The sequence below is a fragment of the Typopeltis vanoorti genome, chromosome 9 (assembly GCF_054136105.1).
Source record: "Typopeltis vanoorti isolate ZY-2024b chromosome 9, IOZ_Tvanoo_1.0, whole genome shotgun sequence".
Lineage (NCBI taxonomy): Eukaryota > Metazoa > Arthropoda > Arachnida > Uropygi > Thelyphonidae > Typopeltis > Typopeltis vanoorti.
The window spans coordinates 131,494,879-131,518,766 of record NC_143557.1 but is presented as its reverse complement, the minus strand read 5'-3'; the positions used below and the strand labels follow the sequence as shown (position 1 = coordinate 131,518,766).

Genomic DNA, 23,888 nt, shown 5'->3' with positions numbered 1-23,888 from the left:
ATTTAATCCAATTTGCAGTGCTTCTTTGCTAGCATATTCGTGCGTGTAATATTTTCGAACTAAAATATTACAGCGTATGGCTTACTGTATTAACTGTTGTTGATTTTACACTCGCCTGCCATCACTGAGGCGGGTATTTTAACGTCATATCCGTTACTAGCATTTCGTGTTATTTCGCTTGCGCAATAGTACGCAACTCTATGCAAACTGTACGAAGTGTTTAATTTGATTATTTTCCACACTAGATGTCTCTGCGTTCGCTTTGAACTTTTCAAAGTCGGCTGTCGCGTGTAGTGATTGTTTCTCATCGACCATCGCTGGTAATTCAATTCTTTTTGGGAATTTAAATAGGTACAAGGTAAGTAAAAACTATTCTTTGAATTTAGAAGTGAAACTTAGATAAAAAATGGTAATCTGTTTGCTTCTTCATTAACGTACATTTGTACTGAAGAGTTGTCGGGTTTAGTTTCTGGATATCGTTTGGCTCGTGCCCAGCAAGTGAAGGACGCTATTTAGCGCCCTCTTTGTATGGCATCCCGCAGAAAGTAAACTTCTTTACGCTTTGAGGTAGTACAGATAAAGAGGCAAAAATAAAATTATAAAGACCTTCGGAAAGTTGGCAATATCTCGCTTTTTATCTCACAGCGCCGTTTAGCAGACATTCACACTTGATTCTGGGAAATACCTTTTTTAGATACAGCAAATAAACTCTCTTCTTTACCCCCCCCCCCATATTAATTCAAAGCTTAATATTCAGGTTACGTTTACAGAATTAAAATTGACTACGCCTATTTATCAAAGAAGCGAGAGAAAATAAGGAATAGTTTATTACCAAGCGATAAATTAGAAGAAATTATAATCTAACAACAACCGATATTCCAAATTAGCATTAATGGTAGCTTAATATAAAGTTACTTGTGATGTATTTAATATTCCCTTTTTTCTTAAATATTAGGACTTTTTTAAACGCAGTGTTGACGCCAATTTTTGCAGCTGTTGTTGGGCGAACAGGAAACACGTTTACCTCCCCCACAAACGTGTGTCATAAAAGCGCTGCGACCTTGAATGAGGCGACGTCAAGTCCTTCGTTTTGTAAAATGGAACAGCGGATTTTGATTTTAGGAAGAGAAGCATTATGAAGCCAAATAAAAAATAAAGTATTCTTTCCCACTAATTAATTCGACCTATTTAAGTTCAGTGAAGAGATGTTCTATTTCGACATTCTGAAATTTATTTATGTAAGAAGATTTTAATAGTTGTTCAGAAAATTAAATAACGGATGTCCAACCGCAAACATTCCAGAATATGTAGCGATCCTTATAATGTTCAGTATGTATCTCTAGTAGGCCTTTATTTTTTGAATTCTGACCGGAATTGATTGAATCGCAAACTATGTAGTGTGATCAGACAGAGCCTATTTAGCCTCGTTTGTAAACCTGATTTCACCCTCCAACAGTAATGTGCACGACCACAGCAGCGAGTACACCTGTTATTACTGCAAAAATACATTCTGTAATATTGATGTGATGCATTAATTTTGCTAATGCTTAGCTACTCTGCTTTATTGCTTGGTATGCATATTAAATGTTTGAAAGAGCACACGAAACTAACAATGAAAATATTTACATAGTAACCAGTGTTTTCCAATCATTCCATGCCTTTTTGTAGAATGCAAGTTTTCACACTAACGTTATTTTAAAAGATCGTTTATCGAAATTTGAATATGTTTGGCAGAATTTAAGAGATTAATGTGTAATCTGATGAATAGCAGGCTGTTAAATTCTGTAAATTTAAAACAAAGCAAGCGAACATTACGAAATATTATTTTTTTTAAACCTTTCAATCTTTTAGAGTTTTTGAGGGTTCAAGACGTTTTGATTGGACTGGATTATGTTTTCATTCACTTTAATGTTGGATACGCTTTCTTTTATATATATCTTTAACATATATATATATATATATATATATTGGTGTCTGGACGCATTTGGTGACGCCAGCCCACATCGCATGTTTCTTGTAGGTGTCAGGTTATCTTACACTCGTGTTACTGAGGCAAACACGTGATCATACGTCACAGAAACAGATTCTTTAACTCAACTTCAGAGAAAATTATGTAAAGAAAAAAAAAGCATTAAATTACCGTGTAACAATTATGCATAAAATACATTCTCCAGCAGTTAAGAAAATGTGCAAATTAGGAAGTAGAATCTGTTCTGAATTTTCAGGGATGCGGACCTATTTCTCTGTCGAATATGCAGGGACTAGAATAGGTGTCAAAACTGAATACGAGAGTAACTAGACCAGTGCCTACTTAGACACGGACTATCCTTTCGAACAAAATGTTTTCGTATTAAAAATTGCGAAAAATACAGAATGCCTCTAATGGGTGGGTTTTCTTTTAACGTGTTATACATGATTATTGCATGCTCTTCTCCTTTTTAGAATGAGAGCTGCGTGACATAAATGTGGGCGCCTTTTGAATCCACCAGGGAATTTTGTCGCGTGGTGACGCGAATTCTGGTGTCATGGGCTGATAGTATTAATAGCTGCAAATTAAGCATCAGTAGCGCAATGTCGGGGACGATGCAACATTTTGCCTTCATAGAAAAGATAACCTGGTTCACATACTATCAGGACGTGAAGGCGAAAGAAAAAAAAAAGATTTCCCTGAGACGCTGAAGAACACCAACTCTTGGTGTTTGTTGCCTATACCGTAATTGCAATCAAGCCTTTAGTATTTCACCGCCATGGGCAAATTCAACACTAACATCGACGTAATTGTCACTAGCTATTGTCCTGAATTGAATTAAAATTCGTGGACAGTTTTTTCCCTTTAGTTTTAAATTCCATTCATTTTCGCATGACATCATGCGAAAGAACGAACAGAAACATGGGCTTAGTTATTGTACAATGAAACCTGTGGAGAATTCATGACTAAACAAACACACGTAATAACCACACTAATAATTTTTAATAAGTAAATATTTTATCCTAAGTATCTTAGGACATCGTCAGTACAGTAAATTCAAACAATACTAGGAATAACATACAGTTAGGGCGCATGATTACAATGGAATCCCAATATGCGTGAAGTAGCGTGTTGTTATAGAATTAAATTAAAATATAACTGGAGAGGAAAAATACATTAAAATAAAATAACATATATAAAAATTATTTTACACAATTTTGTATGACAATTTCCCATACTTTAGGAATAGCAAGAACGTCATTACGGTTTAGATTTGGTCGGATATGGTGTTGATGTTCCGAAATGCCTTTATGAACAGAATCTCTAAAGCAAGAATTGGAAATAATCAAAAATACAGCCATACTAAATGGATACAATCTTAAAACAACTCAAGAAATCATCAGTGACTTCCTCCACACGTCAACCTAGACAAAACCCATAGGATTCCCATACCTTATGTCAAAGGTATCTCCGAACGTCTTTCAAAAATTATGAAGAAATACTAACTTGCTACTACCCACAAACCAATCAATCAGATCTATAACTTTTTACCTTCTCGTAAAGACATACTCTCACCTCTGATGCTACCTGGCGTGTACGAGGTTCCATGCTCCTGTGGATTGTCTTACTATGGACAGACAAGCAGATCTGTCCATAAACGCATTTCGGAACATCAACACCATATGCGTCTTATCAGACCGCAGAAATCTGGCCTCGCTCAACACGGAGTTGAAAACCCAAATCATAGGATTCATTGGGAAAAGACAAACCTTTTACATAGATCTTTATATAAACATGAACGTTTATGTTAAGAAAGTGCTAAAGCCCTACTTCACAGACCAAATCTAAACCGTCATGACGTTCTTACTATTCCTAAAGTATGGGAAATTGTCATACAAAATTGTGTCGAATAAGTTTTATATATGTTATCTTATTTTAATGTGATCTATATTTTTTTCTTTCCTTCAGATATATTTTAATTTAATTCTATAACACGATACTGCACGCATATTGGGATTCCACTGTAATCGTGCGCCTTAAATGTATGTTATTCCTAGTATTGTTTGAATTAACTGTACCGACGATGTCCTGAGATACTTAGGATAAAATATTTACATATTAAAACTTATTACTGTGGTTATTACGTGTGTTTGTTTAGTCATGAGTTCAGTCACGAGTCAAGTGACTGCTGCACAAAGTCTTAATAGAAAACCTTCTCTAAAAACGACATTGAACTCTCCTACGGATGTGGTCTCATGTGAATTCCACCTCGGAAAGGTGGTGGTGCTGTGAGTTAAGATGATGTTGCATCCCTAGTCCGAAGACGAAACAGAACTCTTTCTCAAGTCACCTCTAGCCTTCTGTATGAGTTGTCACATCGGTCAATGAAAATCTATTAAGTGAAGACAGTCGCAAACATCCATGCCTGAAGGATGGATACAGGCTAGAAAAGAAGTGCTATTCACTCGGTCAACCAGGCCACATCCATTACTTGTGGAAATGTTGAGGCGTATTTTGATATCATTTTTTAATTGTTTGTCAATTCTGAATTCATGAAACCACTTCGCATGAGTTTTTAACCGAATGTTAGACTGATTTGAAGCTACATTTTCTTTTAGAGTTTGATGTTCTATTCTTTTTAGGAACGTAAAAGGTTCGCATGAGTTGTTTCTCTGAGATAAAAGGGTTCATTAACGTAGAAGGAGAACAACAGGACGTTACGCCTTTCTGCTGGAAAAGACTCGAGTTCGGTTCTCATCGTGACGAAAGAAATCTTTGTATGGACTATTTTTCAATTGAGGAATAGTTTGACGCTATCATTACGGAGGTAGCAGGAATTTTTCTCCTGAGACTCAGCTTTAATTCTGCATACAAACACGTTGAAGGGAGCTCGTGTTAGTGATTGATTGATGGCTTAATGTGAAGATTGCAGTATTAAGTAAAATATGTAGATGGACTATGCACCGTCTGTCCAAAAAAGAAACCGAACTTTTGATAGAAAATAAAACACAGGCTAATTATAATTATTCGAATCATTTATTTCAATCACTATACTCTCCCTCGGCTTCGGTACAGCGTTTGGCACGATCAATTAATTCGTTAAATTAGTTTTTTTATATCGGTTTTTGGGATACTGTTGAGGGTTGTGGTTACTGCCGCTTGAACGTTTTCAATGGTGTCGCATCGCTTTCCTTTCACCGTGAAATGAAGTAGGGGGTGGGGGAGAAAGAAGTCACAGGGTGCTAAATCAGGTGAATATGGCGAGTTTGAATCCTTACGAGCGGTTTTAATGAGATCCTTGCAGTGTTCAATTCGATACATTTTTTGGTGGTCGGTCAACTTGTGCGGAACAAATCGCGAATTCAATTTACTAAGGTCCAAACTCTGGGTTAAAATGTTGCGCACAGTTAATTTTCGAACCCCCAATTCATCTTCAATCAATCTCACGGACGATTTCGGGTTTTCTTTGATGAAATCACGCACTTTTTGGATGTTAACTTCGCTCAGACCATTTTTTGAACAGTCCGGCTTTTCTCTTCCTCAAGCGTCTCACGACCTTTTTAAATCGCTTAAATCACTCGTAAACGTAGGTACGGGATAAAGATTCATCACCGTATGCTTTTTGAAGCATTTGATGCGTTTCGGTAAAACTTTTACCAAGTTTAACACAAAAGTCAATCGCAGCTCTCTCTTTGAAACTCATTTCCGACAGTTCGTTAAAACACGCTGTCACTCTTGGCACTATAACTAGGCTTCTAAGGAAACAAATGTCATAAACAGTTGACACAACACTAATGAAGATTGCCGCTTTCGACAACAAAAAAGATACAACAGGTGGCGTCACTAGTTTCTTCTATTTTCGAAAAGTTCGGTTTCGTTTTGGACAGAGGGTGTATGATGCAGAGATCCCTTCGGCGATGCGTCCTTAGATGCGTAGGTGCAAAAGGTTTCTTAGGTAGCGATATTCTCTTTCTTTTCATTCGTCTTTATGCGGAGAAATTGAAATAAAGATGACGCAATCTCTCTGGAAAATGACAACTGTTGACTGTTCGAAAAGAAATGACCTTCACTGTTTTATGGAAACAATGCCCAAATGGCGCGTGAATTTCATTATTAACCTTAGATTGGAGCACTGCCACCTTGCAATTATGACTTAACCACACCTTTAGGGATTGGCTTCGGTGACCTCGTTTTTTTGTTTTTTTTTTTTCGGTGGGGGAGGGGGAGAAGCTCGCATGTTACCACAGTCACGTGACCAATTTCAATAATCGACCGGCCGGCACCCTTCACCCTTATCAAAATTGTAATGAAATGCACCAGTTTTAATCCAGATCTCCCTACAAACAGACGGAAATTGAACCGAGGAAACTCAAAGCTGTCGTGTGAAATCATTTCGATTGTCTTTTGCGATCTTTCCGTTATGGCTGATGCCCTTCATTAGAGGTTACCTGGGGGGGGGGGAGCTTCTAATCCCTTAGAATCCTATTGTAATTTACGCTCACGCGTAGACCACTTTTTATCGTGTAGGCATTCGGAGCCGAAATCCTACGGAATAGGTTGGCTACTCCTTATTCCTGGAGGTGTCCTATGTCTGTTAGTAGTGTGTTCACGGGGTCGGTTTACCCTGTTCTGGAGGACGAAAAACCCGAGTTTCCGGGTGAAAGAACTCCCTATGAGACCGGCTAACTCACCTTTGGTCGAAAGAGACCAGATAAAGGTTCCTCTTGTCATGGACGGGAATCGAACCCAGGTCTTTCCGACCAAAGGGCTTCGTCTATACTGAGTGAGCCACTGAGGCTCGTTCCTTTCGAATAAAGAACCGAAATATCAAACCAGTGTCCCCCCCCAAAAAATCTCCATTTCCAGACTGATTTGCGTCCGGGTTTATAGAATTTGTACTACTAGATTCTAAATTTTACAGACACGAGTGCATTTCCTATAATTATATTACACATTTCTTAAACACTCTTGACTGCTGAAAATTTTTAAGTTTATTTTTAAAGACACATTTATAATCACTCGCACGAGACGCTACAAGGCCTATAACGAATAGAAACCTTGTGTGGGCTTTTGAGTCGTTTTATTTCAAATGAATTAATAAAACGATATTAATTGATGTCGAAATGTAGTTTATTTCATGCAATTAGACAAAAACGCCAAACATAAGTGGAATTCCGAATTGAGTTCTTTTCGTGACCTCTTCCATCGCACCTCCCTTTCCGGGAAAAGCCGTCAGAGCTTGTGAAATTTTCCCTCTGCTGCAGTGATCTCTTGGCGTAGCCTTCACACAGCTGTTTCGAAATAGTTGTGTTAAGTAGCGAACAATTATTTTAGCAACGTCTACATTATTTAAGCTTATTTGGATCCTTTCCAAATATTAACTGACAGATATTTAACTTGGCCTTTCTAAGCTGGTAGATGATCACCCGAAATGAATTAATTTTTGTAACCTGCTGGTCTTCTATTTCCGAACATAAAATATTATTACCGATTACTTAAAATAGGTCGAAGTAATATTTTCATTTTATATATTTTTATTTTCTCTAGCTTTTCGTGAAATGACAGAATGTTTAAAAATATCTTCATGTGTCTAAAAAGAAACAAATTTAACATATCCATCTGTGGTTGTGGAAGATTTTAGTATATGAGTGTAAAATTATATTAAAAAGGGGGGGGGATAACATTCATCGCTTGATGGACAAGATTTATCCAATGATAATATAGGAGGAAAAGATTTGATATAATTAAGAAATATTTTGAGTGGATGGCACTATTCCCATGTTTGGGAATTGGAATAAATACTGAACTGGATCGAAACCATCCTCACACGGCCCACGTATGTATCAGTAGCCACCTGTTTCCTGATCATTTGGGAAGGTCTTTCATTGGAATTTGAGCAATGCTTAAATATTTTTGTATCCCCAGAAAAATGCTAATCATGTACCGCCTCCAAATTTTTGGGAACGGAATGCAATCCTATTTCTTGTCCTCCTTTCCAAGGATAACCCAATTTTTTAGTCATTTCTTCAGTCACAGTACCTTAATAAATTTTACAAACGTTTTTGCTATCTTAGGTTGAACTTTGTTTTGTTTTTCTACTGTAACATTGCGTGTGTGTGTGTGCGCGCGCGCGTGGTAAATATTTCTCCTTGCATTGCTACATCCAGCGCTCCCTTCTCCCAGCATTGCACAAGCAGTATTTACATACTCTCTCTCGAATGGCTGTGGTAGACGTTGCTTCATTCAATATCGCATTTCTTTTCCTGTATGACTGGCACAACGGAAGATTCGATCTACTTATTTTCAGAGATACCCTGCGTGGATTGTGGATTTCCAAAATAAGCACGATATATTAGATAATTTCCAATATTTTTCAAGGTTCTGTTGTCGGAACGCCCCCTATCTTAACACATCTTGTTCTCCTTCGTATTTTGTATGCGTTACAAGGCTAACGTGTGTTTCACCCTCTTTCAACCTGTTCCTTTTAACTGTATAACCTTAACTATTATTGGAAAACCTGGCACTTAATAGAGGATAAATATAACTTACAAATCAAAGAAATTTTAACGATATATGGAGCGGATATAAAACAAATAATTCATGTTGTTTTTATCACAGTGGTGTTCAATTATTGGCATTGTTTCCGTCCTAGGTCTAATATCAAAGACTTCATATAGCCTTTCATTTATTTAGTGACATACGTAAGCATTGTTCCTCTTACTTGAACAGTTAATATAAAGAAGCTCATATTTCTTTTGCAATGTGAAATGAGATTTATTTTATATTAACCCCACACGTGTGAAGTCCCAAATATATGATCTGTAACCCAATAGTATCTCGTGTGATCTAAGTGGCTTAAGGTGAAAAAAAAAACTTAACGTGTTGAACATATGGGAGCTGTAGTGTCGAAAAACTGTGTGTGAACAAATAGTTGAATTCTTAGGGAGGTTTTGGGCGCCCAATCCTCAAATGTAATTTGAGGATTTTTGCGAAACGTCATTAATGTACAGAAAGTAGAACGTGGGCTGGAGCACAGATACTGAGTTACTGTAGCATAAATAAAGATGAAAGGATGCCATCCACGCGATCAATGATGAGAGAGGAAATGCGATCTGATCAAGAATGGCAGGAGAACGATAAGATGGTAACTTGGTAAGAAGACCTCCATGCTAGACATGATCAGATACCTTGAATATCAAGAAACCACATTAGTTTCTTGAAATGTTTCCATGGCCTGTGTCCAAAGGTAGTCAGGGAAGCGAGGTGGTCTGCTGTAGAAAAGCATGTTGGAATCCAAATTGGTGATAGTAGCTGATGCTTCTCCAGGTAGTGGAGAAAGTAGATGTTAATGACCTTCTACCTCCCTTTTTATGTGACTGTGACGATGTTTAATAGCTTAATTTTATATACTATGTTGCGCCAGGCTGGATAAATGCCAAGGCTAGTTTACTTGTGTGATGTTGGGTAGGAGCCAGATAAATATCTTACGTACTCGATGGGTGTTTAATTCTAAAGTTTGAACACAACTGGAGGATTGCCATCTAAACCTTATTAGTATAAGCAAGACGTACAAGACTTTCTTTTTGTTAATAAGGTTACTGGCTCTGATTTTTTAATAGGATAGAAAAATCATTAGATGATGTTCTGTCCTATCAAAAGATCACAGGATGCATGCTGTCAACCGTTCGTCGTAGAGTAGGAAGCGATTTGTCCGAAGGTTATTACACCTGGAAGGTGTAACAACCGTTTTGCTCTACAAAAGCTCATGCTCCGCCCTTTCGGAAGGTGTTATGTTGGTTAACCGAGGCAATGAACTGCAACTGTAGGTGCCATTTGGGTTTTGGTGAGGAATGGAAGATGGTCTTTTGATACTTGTAAGTGGTGGTGCGTATCGTTGAATGGATGCTGATCAAATAAGGATTTGAAAGGTGTTTATTCTATGATATTTTGGCTTTTTTGTGGTATATTTTTTATTTTGAATTTCTTCTTGCAATTACAGTTTTTCTGAGATTTTTATAACCGCAGTGATACCAATATGTTTCTTTCATGGTCAAAACCGGCACCTACACAGGTGGACTTTCGCACATAGCTTCTACAGAGCGTGCGCAGATCCCAATCCACCTATGGTTTCGACAATGTCCTCTGCAAGTTGTACTCGGACTCTACAGCTACGGCCTGGCGAAATATGCAGTAGCTTGACTGCTTGCTATGCTGATCGTTAAGCTTCCAGATGCGTTATCACCATGTGCTGCTGTGCCCTCAACTCCTTGATTCATTAACGGCCTTCAACATGGTCAGCAAGGGATTACTATTACTGCATGTGGACGAGGGGGGGGGGAGCTGGAGACAAAATAGTAAAAGCCATTTTGGTTAGATAACTAGTAGGTCTTTCTTCCATCTAGGGAAAACTGGCTTATAAACTGGCAAGACTCGCTTATCCAGGGCTTCATTTTAGAGAAAAAGGCCATAACACGGGATGGTGGGATGGACTTGACATACTGGTCAAGTCCAGTATGTCAAGTGTATTACCAGTCCATTAATGGCCAATCACAGTCTGTAGCTGTTAATGGATTAAAATAGGAAGAGAAATTCCTTACTGGAACTTCCTTTCTCTATAGATCTTGTGGAGACTGCCTTTTTATTCTTCTGTTCTCAACGGTTCTGGGCTTGAGCCGTACACTCAGTTTCGACCGAGAGTCAATTGATTAGTCCATTTCGGAGACGGCAGGCCTCCTCAGAGAGCGAACTTGGTGAGTTGTGCGATTATACCTCTTTGCAAAAAGATTAGCGAACACTCATCCTTATATTGACATATAAGGCTTAGGAACATGTGCATTATCACAAACTGGCTTCATTACCCTCACTGTTGCTTGTCGAAATCTTCGATGGAATCATTCTACTTCAAAGAAACTCCTCTATTTCCTTTGACCTTGTGGCAGTCGATTTCGCCCGTTGATGATTTTCGGCAAGAGACAACTGGTAAGTATGGTAATTCGTTTGCTTTTTCCTCTTTCTGCACATTCTCTTCAGTATACATATGGTAATCGTACTTTACCACGCGCGATTCCCTTTTTTGTTTAATTACTAGGATTTAGATTCGTGAGCCACATATCTTCTTTTACCCTGTGCTGCTATAAGTACGCCCACAGATTGAGACCCTTCGACACTTCTGCGCATGTCAACAGGAGGAGAATCCATTCCGATAATAGGGAAATCAATCAGTATTGTGGGATGAGTTGTTTATTATTACCGGCTGGAAAATTAACTTCTCTTTCATGATCATTGTAGTTAACTATGTTGCTTGTATAACAGTTGGAAAATGTTACCTATAAAGCACGTGATTTCGTGTGTTGGCGACCAATTCGTACGTCCTTCATTTCTTCCTCCCCTTCAGCATGAATCGACTATTCTTGGCAAGTCTCCAAGCGATGATCTCTAAAGCGTAGGGTATTCCTATCGCTGTGATGGCATTATTTTTAATCTCCAAGTTCTCGTTTTGCTAGGAATTAAATGACTGTATACAGTCTTAGGTATACAAGTTTACATTATGAAATGCCAGCAAAAAAAAAAAAAATGTAAAAATCAATGAATAGCAGATTGGTTACACTTCTGTGGCTTACTTCCGACATTGATTCAGAATTTGGCGTATAGAATTGAATGACATTTGGTATTTTAATGTTTCTGCCCTTTTGTCTTAGAGAATAAATACGTACCAATTTTTTTAACATACGTTTGACTTTTTTTTAATGGAAAAATTAGGAAAAACGAATGGTGTACTTAAAGACTTTCATAACCTTCTGCTTAACACGCAACGGACTTTTAGCAAAGTACATCCTATGAAGTATGCAAGTTTATCACAGAAATTTTGAAAATACTGGCATTCGAAATTCAATAAATGATTCATCTGTATTTGATTACTTCAATCTCTTGCTAACTCGATATATATTTGAGGATATGCCTACTTTGTAGTACAGTACTGTATTTTTATATTGTAACTTTTTTTTTTTTTTTTTTAACAAAGAAATTCGAAAAGAACGCCTGTTATTCATTTGTGTGGAAAATGTGTGATAGAAACGTAATTCTGATTTGAAAAAAGGTCATTAGGTCCATGTTATCACATTAGAATAAGAACAAATATTACATGCTCCTCAACTGCACTGTTTTTTTTTTTTTTTTTTTTTTTTTTTTTTTTTTTTTTTTTTTTTTAAGTACATCTGAAATTTGGTATCTCGTTCAGTTATTAAGGCAATTGTCAATATTCTTAGATTAAAGATAGCTTCACTTTTTTTATAATATTTATAAATTTGATCGTAACAAAAGTTTTTATCAGTTATACAAATGCGGCCCTTTTAGTTTTGCAGAAAAAAAGGGGGAAAATCAATAATACAATTATTCTGTTCTGAACTTTAAAGTTAATTTTAAAATTCAGAACATTTTAAACTATCGATAGTCAATGGCGTAGCGGAAAAGCTTGCAGTTAAGGGTCCCCGGAAAAGTCAATTATCATGTAAGAAAAATGAATTAGTGATTGAATTAGTTTATCTTAATGTGTTTCAAGTTCTTGCATTTCTCAAGAGAAATGTAGGTTACTTACTTCCATACTTTAGTTGGTTTCTTTAAAGGAAATTAAGTTTAGTTTATTACAAAATTGCAAATCCTGAAAATAATGATTTGGTTGCCTCAGATCAGATCAAAGTTAAAACCATTAATAAACAAAACCATCTAGAAACGGCTTGGGATTTAAATCTTTTTTACATACAACTAAATTTCCACTTATTGCCATGAAAGATTAATAAATAATAGTGTCGTAGTTAAAAAAAAAAAAAAAATCATTCACAACAATGATTGAAATCAAATATAGATACAAATCAAATTGCAAAAAAAAAAAAAAATGAATAAAATTATATCGAAATCCAACAAATTCCGTGTAAAAAAAAAAAGTAAGTTAGATTGACTTCGAAATCCATGCACCCCATTTGTTATTCATCATTGAACCACAACTGACATCCTCTGATTGATTACATCTTACTTAAATTCTGCACATTACTTGCTCAAGAAAGGCAGCACTTTTACATTTATCATTTCTGATATCCCTTGGCTAAGATTATCAGACCTGGAATCTCCTTTTTTATGATCTCCTTAGACTCAAGATTTCATTGCTTCACTTTGCTTTTATCTGATTCCTTTATTGCTATCCTAACAGATCACTTTAATCTATTTGACTATTTATCACTGACTCATAGCTTGTATGAGTCGGCGACAAGTATTCAAATAGCCTACTCTTGACGATCAATATATGCAGTACATTCCAATCACCTTAACAGTGATCTAACCTTCCTTGGAGATTTCAACGTCAATAATCCAAACTGGCTTCCCTTCTCCAACTTCACAGACGAAGCTAGAAGAGGGCAGATTTGTTCAACCAACCACAATTCCAGACAGTCCTCATTCTCCCAAGACCTTTTCCCATCAGCTCTCCCTCAAAATACACCGTTGATGTTAGTTCTTCTTGGCGAGTCTAACCATAACGTTTTCCATTTTTCCTTTTCTACAGATTATCCTTCTACGTAGTGCCAGTTAGAATGATGTTCAGTATTTCTATGCTTAATTCCCAAGATCTGATTTATTTCTTCTGAACCTAGCATTTCCATGTAATGAACTATTCTAGTTGGAATGAGTGCTTTTATCTCCCATTCCACTGAAACGTCTCGAAAATTACCCAAGCCCTCGTTCTCCAGTAAAGTATTTCAAGCCAAACATTTAGTATGAGTCCAATGGCCGAAATAAAATTCCTGTTCTCACCCATCTTACACTTATAGCCCATAACAATTGAAAACAAAAATTCGACAAATCCAAACACTTTTATAACGGGCAAATATACTAAAATTGCCTCCTGCCCAAATGGCATTTGAAACTTCTAGTCCTTCACCAAGGCTGAAGGCTCAATTTGTACTTCCATATTTCCATCTCTCACATCCTGATGGTACAATACTAACATCCAAAGAGAAGGTCGAGCTCTTTGCATCAGGCTTTTCTCACTCTTGTTTACACGACAATCAAATCTGATCCTATATTTCACAAACTAGCCGCAGTACTCCTTTTCTGATCTTTTACCAGGACAGAAGAAGACTGAGTAGTCTTTGATACAGGTCTCCTTGGCGTGATGGTATCCCTCTGGTTGTATTAAAAGAACGAGTTGTGTTCCAGAAATAACACCATCCTTTATCTCCTCTACAAGCTGAAATACCCATTTGGTGTCGAGAACTTGGAAAGAGAATTTCATCCAACTTTTTCAGAATGGAGGGAGGAAGAGATCAGTTTTATCGTCCTCTCTATCTACTCTCGAAAACAATGAAATTACCAACAGCTTCACTACTTGGAGATTCGTCAATTACTTAGTGATCACCAATATGGATTAGGTCATTCTCACTACGCAGCATATTCCTGATCTTTTTTCCCACCTTTGGACACAATCTATAAAAAATGTTTGGAGAAACGCAAGTAGTCATGTTTTGATATTTCCAAAGCAATTTGATCGAGTCTAGCATCGTGGTCTTCCTACCGTTTGTTATCTCCAGCTTTCTCTTTCATTGTTTATTGCAGGTCATAGTGGATAGTTCTCTCTCTCACCACATTCAAATCCTATTCACAGCGTTTTTCTGTTAGCAGTACTCTCCATTCATCTTCATTTGAAAAAAAAAATTAAGGTTTCAAGATCGTTTTGCCATTCTCAAGTGGGGCAAGAATAATCTGAGTTTTAATGCCACCAAAACACAGTTTTGTAATTTCCGCGAAGTAAAGCCATCCTCTATCGTCTCGCGATGGACAATATTCTGCTTGCCAACTAAGATCAGTCCTCTCTTCCTGGACTGACTTTCACATCTAGCCTATCCTGGCACAAACAAATCGCTTGCACAGTTTTAGTCTCAAAACCTTGGTATTCCTTTTTTTCTGAGCAATACTTCTCTTTTTTGCTTGACACTTGATAGTATCAAATTCTCATGAATATTGTTTTTACATGTGGAGTGGTACATTTAAAACTTCCATCAGAATGCCTGATTGTATTCAGAAGAGCTTTTCGCGTAACTGATAACTATTCTCGTGAGACTCGTGAACCGTCTGATATTGATCAGATGACGCATAATAGACCAACTTGCCTTCATTTCCATGGATATGCATATTCCTGTATACGTTTATTTACATTTAAAAGTTTATGAATTTCGTTTGGATGTGTTTTTAAAATGCATTCATGAAATTAATTCATATTTAATTGCACTATTAGTTTATTCTTTAATTTTATGTTTAATGTAATACAAAGTAACTTATCTTTATTTTCTTTTCATGTTTTATTTTTGCCATTTTTATTTCTTTTTAATTTCTTTTCTATAGATGCCTACTACGGATATCCTCATCTGTATTTTGTTCCTGGTTACGTCGCCGGTTTCTGCTGACGATGGCAAGTATAGTATTTTAAAATTTATTCTAGACTTAGTTTCGATTAAAAACAAACTGCTCCAGAGACTAAACATGGAACTTATTTCATGCCACTTCAAACCTCCAATAAGACACAAATGTTCACATCAAAATCGTTCCGATCTATAAATTATTGAAACGAACTTTGAAAGTCACTTTGCATGTTAGCAACATAATTCGTGGTTCTCTCAATAATAGTGTTAATTATGAAGTGAGTAAATAATTATAGGGAGTGCTATTAAAATGTTTGAACCTCAATGGTGCTCTTACGTCACTTTCCTTGATATTAGCTTGGTCGAAAGGGAAAATTCGGGCTTGTGATCTGTAAAATAATTGTATATTTAAAATACGATAGATACTTCAACTAAGTGTCTTCATCCTGACTTAAGTTTATGGCTCTTTGTACAGTTCTACTCATTTTGAGATGCCTTCCTTGATAACTATGACGTCATTATATAACGTCATTAGACAATTTTGTAACACTCGCAGACTGTCGATGATACTGGATTGGGCGTAGATTGACGACGTTCTGATGATTAATAACCTCAATCAAATATTTCCTGTTATTCATTTAAAAAACCAAGCTAGAGTTTTGCCTGCTGGAATACGTTTTAATCACTCTTACTTTTTCCATTCAGAGTGTTAATGTACGTCTTCTTAGGTTGCGCTTTCTTTGAGCTGTGCCTAAGCTCTTTCTTCCCACTTACAGCAGTCGTTTTTCAATGCCCTACTTTCGCTTCTGTGTAGATGTTAATAAACCGGTTCACATACGCGCATAATAAACGAATGACCCACTCTTGCGTTTATAGTTTATAGCAGTGAGCCTTGATGATTGTCAGATGCTGTGCTTTTCCTTGGTATTCTGTGAGTCTTTAATGAAATTTTGTAATTGAAAAATATACGTGTACATATGGAAAATTAGGACTTTTACTCCCCAGGTAGGTTGCAAGCTCGAGTGTGGGTTAGGGAGACAATTCCTGATCTTTATACTAGGGGGGAGCTCTGCCCCCAGTATATATAAAGAAAGAAAGAAAGTAAGCAACTTATTTGAATAGCAGTTTGGAGAATTCTATGGAACTACGAGCATCATCTGGGCAGTGTGTGAGGAGATAGCTTCAAACGTTGTCTCTCGCCTGGAAATGTTTATAGAATATTCTTCCAAACGTCATCGCCTTCAGTTTGAATTTAAGACCACAGTCGCCAGACTGATTTATGTCTACAATTACTATATTTACACTGTTAGGCATAACCTTGGCTTACTCAATAAAAGTGGGCAATATGGCAGAATGGAAAAAATGACACAGGAAGAGGGGTGGGAGTACAGTATAATAAAAAGAGAATGGTGACGAACACGAGAGTGAAAAATAGGCTTCAACAGTTCAATTTTTCCAGGTCAAGGTCGCTTCACATTTTCAGCACAGCTTGAGAGAAAAGAACGATCTCAACCTGAGGTCACCGCTACCCAAGTGATCATCCGTTATCGGGATGGCTGCCTTTGAGTTCGCCTGTGCTGCCTAGTGTCCTCTCAGAGGAACACTAGGCATCACAGGCTAGTTTTGATGATCCTATTCCTCTAGGTGCCGCCATGGGATTTTTTACCTTCAACTTTAAAGCCACATAAGAATGATGCACTACATGTAAAAACTAATACAAAGGGCATGTATTACGAGGATGAGGACGTATTATTTCTTACCTTCGAGATATGATTTTTTTTTTTTTTTTAAATCGTTAATGATTAGGGTTCTCTTTCTGGAGGAGGATAATGCAAAAATTGGAAGCTGTTATGCAACACTAAGCATACTGCTTCTAGTTATGTGAGATATAGTATGGAAGCTGCGGCCTATTTCACATAATAGGAATATGGCATTAAACTTCCATCTGTTCACATGAATCCACCAAACCAGAACACTGTTGGATATCCATTGTTCTTCAGTAGGTTATCGAAATGTTTCCTACCCAAATTTCAGGAGGTGGGTACGAAGGTGACACGTTAATGACGTTACATACAGGAAACAGAACGGTCGTTATCACATGAGGAAAGCAGTCTTGTTTACCAAACCTAGTCTTTCGTTTATTTTCTTTAGTTCGATCTAAGCTCTGCGTCTGCTGCACCATAATATAATCAAGATCCTTCTTTAGAGATAAGGAGAGGTGGTTCCAGTTACCGTACAGCGTGAGTTGTTTTTATTGATGTTAGATATTAAACCCAGCGACTCGGCTGTCAGGGAAAGACAAGGTGTATTCATTAAAGGTGCTACCATCACGGCATATAATAGCGATGACATTTTCTTTCGTGGAAGACTGGACTCCACCAAAAGCTCGATTCAGATCTGATGAGAACAATGTCATTGAAAGATCTTTCATACTGTCAAGACGTAGGATAGAAACTGGCTTGTCCTTATATGCCATAAAAGTGTGTATCGAGATGATGCTTATGTTAGCCATTTGTTGAGTAATCGAGTAGGAATCTTATAGTTCGGATGACAGTGAAATTTACTTGATTACGGAGAGACCCCTGTTGGTGTTTTGGGATAAATGCAGTATGACATTCCATGCACTTTTCCCTGTGGAAAGGAAGATGTTTAGAGTGCCATGAGAGCACGGAAACAAAATCCCATGCTTCGCGATAGAACTCCGTAATGTGCCCGGTCCAGGTGTTGGGTTGCGACGTTGCTTCTGAGTGGCTCTAATTTCAGCTGTCATAATTGGCCTGTTTAGCCCAGCTAGGCTGTGTGCAGGGGATGCCTCAGGAAGAATAATAATCTTGTTTCAAGTAATCCTATAGTAAAATGTTTTGTACCATATGCACACAAATTAAAAATACAAGAAAAAAATGTTGGATTATGGATAATAAGCGTCCCTTGCTAGCTAGGCGTGACTGATGTCACGAAATGAAGAGAAAATTGACGAAAACAAACACGGCTCACACAAAGAAGAAACGTTTTTAGTGCGATTGAGTCGGATATTTCTTTTATTTTTTATTTTTATTATTTGTCACCTCCAGGGAGTCCAAAGACTCATTGAGGGAGGGCATATACTCTACAACTCTACTTCCACCACTCGCAATCCACCAACTGACCGCAACTACACCAACGCCATCTACGCCGACCACCTCCACCAGCATTTCCCCAGACAATCGCAAACATCCATGCCCACGACGGGATTCGAACCCGGAGCCTCTTGACTGGAGAGCGGACACGCTAACCACTCGGCCAATCAGCCAGGCTGGCTTGTTTTGAAATATAATGAGAAAGCTCAGACTATTTTCTGTTCTAGTTTGCTGAATCATGTATGATGCGATCTCTAACTTATATTTTAGTCTTCTGCCAAGCAACGATGGGCATTCTGGTCTCAACAGCATTGAGAGCATGGAGATTAAAAAAAAAAAAATCAGAGGTCCAATTTATATGCTACTGTAATTCTCTACATTTATCGTCTGATTATCTCTCCCCCCCCCACACTCTCCGTGCTACAATGATATACGTTTGATTATATCTTCCCTTTTAGATGCGGTACCTATATAGGTAATTGGAGGTGCAAATTTAATTTGATATCACCAGGATCGTTATATCAACTCAGTTCACTTTTAACCATTTTGATTTAGTAGCAGAATTAGGGAAAACAATTGTCTATTACACGTTGGCCTAACGGTTAGAGTATGCGCTCTGCAACTCGCAAAAGAGATTCCAAATCTTGACTCAACAAAGATTTAGAATCTCATTGTTGGCATGGATGTTTGCCGAATGGATAGAACGAAATAGTTTTATCTGAGAGGTTTAAGAAAAACTTAAAACCACGAATGAAATATATATTATATATGTCATTAAACTTATTTTTAAATCATTTTATAAAAACTATGGAAATATCAGGTTTTCATAATCATTTGAAATTATATATTTTTTCTTTTAGATAAAATCTTGTCGAGTGAGGTTGGTCATACAATGATCATCGTATATGGAGTTTTAGCTGCCGTTTATGGACTATTTCTACTTATTGGATTATGTGTGTATCTGTACAAGGTTATGAATGGGAAAATGAATCCTACACGCATGGGATATGTTGTGTGTGCAGCAAATGATCCTCAGGTGGCTCCTCAAAATATTACATTCGTGGGAGGAATCCTGCCAACAACCCATGTTCCAGCCCCTGGTGTCCAACCTGCTCCAAGCTATGGGATGGAACCTCTGATTTCAATGAAAGAACAAGGGTCTCCACCACCACCTTATCCTACCGATGAAAAGAGATGAAAGTGTTGTTATCCAAATCCAGGATCACTCAACGTGGGAGCAGAAATATGTGCTATATTAAGACAGACTAGTCGGTGTATATTTGCTTAAAACATTTTGTTAATGAAAATAGTTACTTTTCAGACTGTAGGTATAGTTTTTGGAATTAATATTACATTTTTTTAAAACTTAAGTGCGTCATATTTGTATATCCTACAAGTGTATTGCAGCGAGGTTTATGGTTTTCAAATGATTTACAATTATCTTCTCATGATTAATATAATTAACAGTTAAATGTTTATATTTTTTAATGTTGACCACTAAGGATTAATACTTCCCAAGACATGGAGTATTTTTTTTTTTGTATTGAATCTTTAGTACAAGTATATTACCAGATAGTTCTTCAAATCTGCTTATAATTTTATTTTGCAATTTGTTATTACGTTAAGTCAGATTTTTTTTCTTTTTCATGCAGTGTCTTTTCCAATGGCAAACTTTCATACGAATGCTATTAAAAGCACACGACATCCGAATTATTTACAAATGTATGTTCCTATGTATGTAACACTGTTTTGCTTGCGTATATACCGGATGAAAAGTATATTACTTCCCTCAAGGAATGTTTGAGCTTTTTTTTTTTTAATTATATGTGAATCTCGCCCATGAGGCTGGTACATACAACTTACTACCGTAGGTTTACCAAGGATTAAATTCCAGGATCCTTTCCTCCTAGACCAAACACGGTACATAGTTTTCAGTTCAGTTATATGCATCTAAATGTTATCACATTTCAGGTAATCGACTGCACGCTTCTTAGCTTAAGATTAAGATCCTAGATTAATCCTAGATTAAGACTATTCGAATCGAATTACACTTCCTTAGTCTCAAATACCTAGATGTGTGCTAAGATGTTTTGTTCAAATATGTTTATTTACTATTTTTGTTTATTAAATTTCTTATTTTTATTCTTGTTTTTTTTTCCCCTTTATATTTATGATTTGTATATCTATAGATTTGTATCATCTTATATTCAAACATCTCAATTTATTATTTAATCTCTTGCAACCCGAAAAAGAAACGGTGAATGTAATAACCTGCATTTTCTATTTCATTCTTCATTTGTAGACTTGGTTGACAATTGTCCTGTGAAATAGTTATAACTTAAAGTAGGCTGGGTTATTTTGGCTGCTGTTCACAAGTTTTTCTATGTTTAATGGAGAAAAGAAAATCCCTCCTTGACACTAGGGTACACGATTTTGTTGTATGTAACTTTGGTAATAGTGAGTTTGAGGTGAAAAATATTCAAAAGGGACCTCGTGTTCATTACAGAAGTCCTGTATATATTCATAAGACTTGCATTTAAACAAAGAAAATAATCGCTACTTTTGTTTATAATTAGTGTGTTTAAACCTTTCATCTTTTGAAGTATTTGACTCTGCTGTTTTGAATTTGATTTTGTTATAATTCATAAACAGAGCTCCCGACACTCGCCTACCTAATGCAACCTGGAGAGCATTAACCAGCATATTTTTATATAAGGATTGCATATTGACCTTTTTTAATATACTGAAGAAGGAATATATGTAAAAACTGCACACTTCTCTCCTTTCCTCTCACAGAGCAATAAGCGTTAGATTTTATGCACAATTTGAAGTGCCCATGTTTATATCAATTCTCTCTTTAATTTATAGAAAACGTTTCTAATTTTGTAATACGAACTTTTGATATGATAGTATTTTCTACTATTAGAATCCACCAAATATTTCTAATACTATCTCCAATTTGTACTGAATTTCCCTCCAAAGAAAAGTTTATTTTTTGGAACTCTTGGAAGAATGGTATGCCCTTCCATCTTATTCGCACGAAGTTTCAAGAACTACAGTATGTCATTGCTGTGTTTGAGCGTTTTAGATTTTGTTCTGAATTAAACTATAATTCACTTATCGAGTATGTCCTAATGGAAAAATTCAATTATATTTTTGAGTAAAGATATTTATTTAGTTAATTTAAAAATAATTTAGACTTAATTATGAAAAAAAACATGCATTAAAGTACAATGAACTAAAAATTTACTTTAAGTTGATTAAAAAGCATTTAAGTTTAGCAAATTGAAGTGTAAATAAGAAGTAAACGAAATGTAAATTTGAAAAGAGTTTGTAATGTTACATTGCTATTTAAATGTGATATCTCCAAGCGCTCTAGCGGTCGAATAGAAGCCATCTTATTATAATACCGCTTTCAGTGCCATCTCTTGTCGAAAGTTTGAACTAACAATCTCAAATTTATTCTGTGATTATATTGTCAGTTCTCGATACAGTATCATTACTGAATAATAAATATTATACTGGGTAAGATCGAGTTTGATAATTAAAAAAAAAACTTTATTAGTAAACTTGCTGTGTTAGCAAATTAGTTTATGGCGAGCTGGCGAATCCATGCTTTCGACTGCTAATACCAGTTCTTGTATTCGTAAATTTACGAGTTTGTTTAATGTTATGTATTATCATGCATTTATGAAGTTGAGCATTTATTAATGAGATTTTAATCTATTTGAATTTTGTACAGAATGTATTGTGTACTGAAATAAATTGCTGATGACTTGACTGCATTTTATTGCATGCCTAACAGCTCATGGTTGTTCATTAAGGGAGGGTGAAAACCACTGTTTTCGTTGGGAGATTTTGTGTATGTGCTTTAGGAAAGTCTTACTTCTAAAGAGAAATCCATTTTTGTCTGCTTAAAGGTTTCTCAATAGAATTCGAATCCTGTAAAGTAAGACCTCCAATTTTTGTTCAGTTTATTATTTATCAAAGAAAGTAAAACTAGAACAAAATGCCAAATTCAATTAATATTGGATTAAATTAAGAATAGGAGCACTTCAGTATTTTGGAATATCACTCACCCCCCCCCCCCCCTCATACATACAATGTACTGATCGCTGACAGCTAATCAGTCGTTCGACTCGATCTAGTATCTAATCTCATCAATTCCAATTTAGTTACCAACTTATCGTGTAGTAATCCATCAATAGTCAGCTCGAAATCTAAGTATACCATTCCATACTTCGTAATAATTGATAAATCTTCCTTTAAAAAAAAACACATGCTGGCCGTCATAGAACGTATGAGAGTGACGATATTACCTCAAGGAGAGCAGTAATGAAAATATTATCCTATTTATGCTGTCAGGAAATTGAAGTGAAATATATCATGAGTAAACGTAGAATAGAGATGAAGTTTGAACTACATTTTCTAAATGGAATAAGGTCCTCTTCTTCCTAACATGGATTTTAGGCCAAGTGGCCTCTTCCGATCTCATGCCATCTCTTTCTTGGTCTTCCGATTCTTCCTTTTCCTCTTATTTCATATCTATATAATATTTTCGGTAGTCTGCTGTTGTCCATTCGATTTAAATGTTCTATCTATTTTCGTTTATATTGTCATATGTAGTAATTAATTGGTTTTTTATTCAAGGGATTGTAAAATTTCTTCATTAGTTTTATGGTCCCACTTGGTATATCCAGCTGTTTTTCTGAGGAACTTCATTTCTGCTGTGTGAATTCGTTTTTCATCTTTCCTTTTTATGGTCCATGTTTCGCTTCCGTATAGTAGAGTTGGTTTTGACAAGACATTATATCAGTAGTTTTCAAAGGGTGCGCCTGTGGTATTCCAGAGAAATGTGTCCAGATATAAAAATAAATATAGTTACTCTATTATACCTTTTCATTACGGATATATACCGCTCTTTTTGTCAACACATCATTATTATGTTAATTAACAGCAGTTTTTCTTGCAAAGAGAACAAGAATATGGTTTATTCTTGTTGTGTATATTACTTATTTTAAAAATGTTGGAAATGGATGTTATGTGCATATTACTTATTTTCAGATAAATACATCGAAATAAAATGGATAGATTTCTCAAAAAGAAACGTGATATTGAAGAATCAGATTCTGGAAGTGAGCAAAAGTTAAGTGCAATAACTTTCATTATATTTGCGAGTAAGTCATTTACTCGCAAATATAATGAAAGTTATTTAAGCTTTGGTTTCACTTGGACCGGAAGTGAAGATCATCCTTTGCCGCTATGTTTAGTATGTGGATGTAAAATGGCAAATGAATCATTGCTTCCTAGTAAATTGAGTAAATATTTTAAAACTATACACTCTAATTTACAAGATAAATCTGTAAGTTTTTTCAAGAGATTGTCTGAACAGCAAAC

General features: G+C 36.2%; 1 protein-coding gene across 1 annotated transcript; it reads left to right on the top strand.

Annotated features, from left to right (window-relative positions):
- Positions 1 to 245: 245 nt before the first annotated feature.
- Positions 246 to 22,276, top strand: LOC150103566 (uncharacterized). The gene is made up of 3 exons (XM_090397702.1): positions 246 to 358; positions 15,359 to 15,425; positions 19,352 to 22,276. Exons 2-3 carry the CDS (start codon positions 15,359 to 15,361, stop codon positions 19,687 to 19,689), a joined length of 405 nt encoding a protein of 134 aa, XP_090253828.1. The 5' UTR covers positions 246 to 358; the 3' UTR covers positions 19,690 to 22,276.
- The last annotated feature ends 1,612 nt before the right edge of the window (positions 22,277 to 23,888 follow it).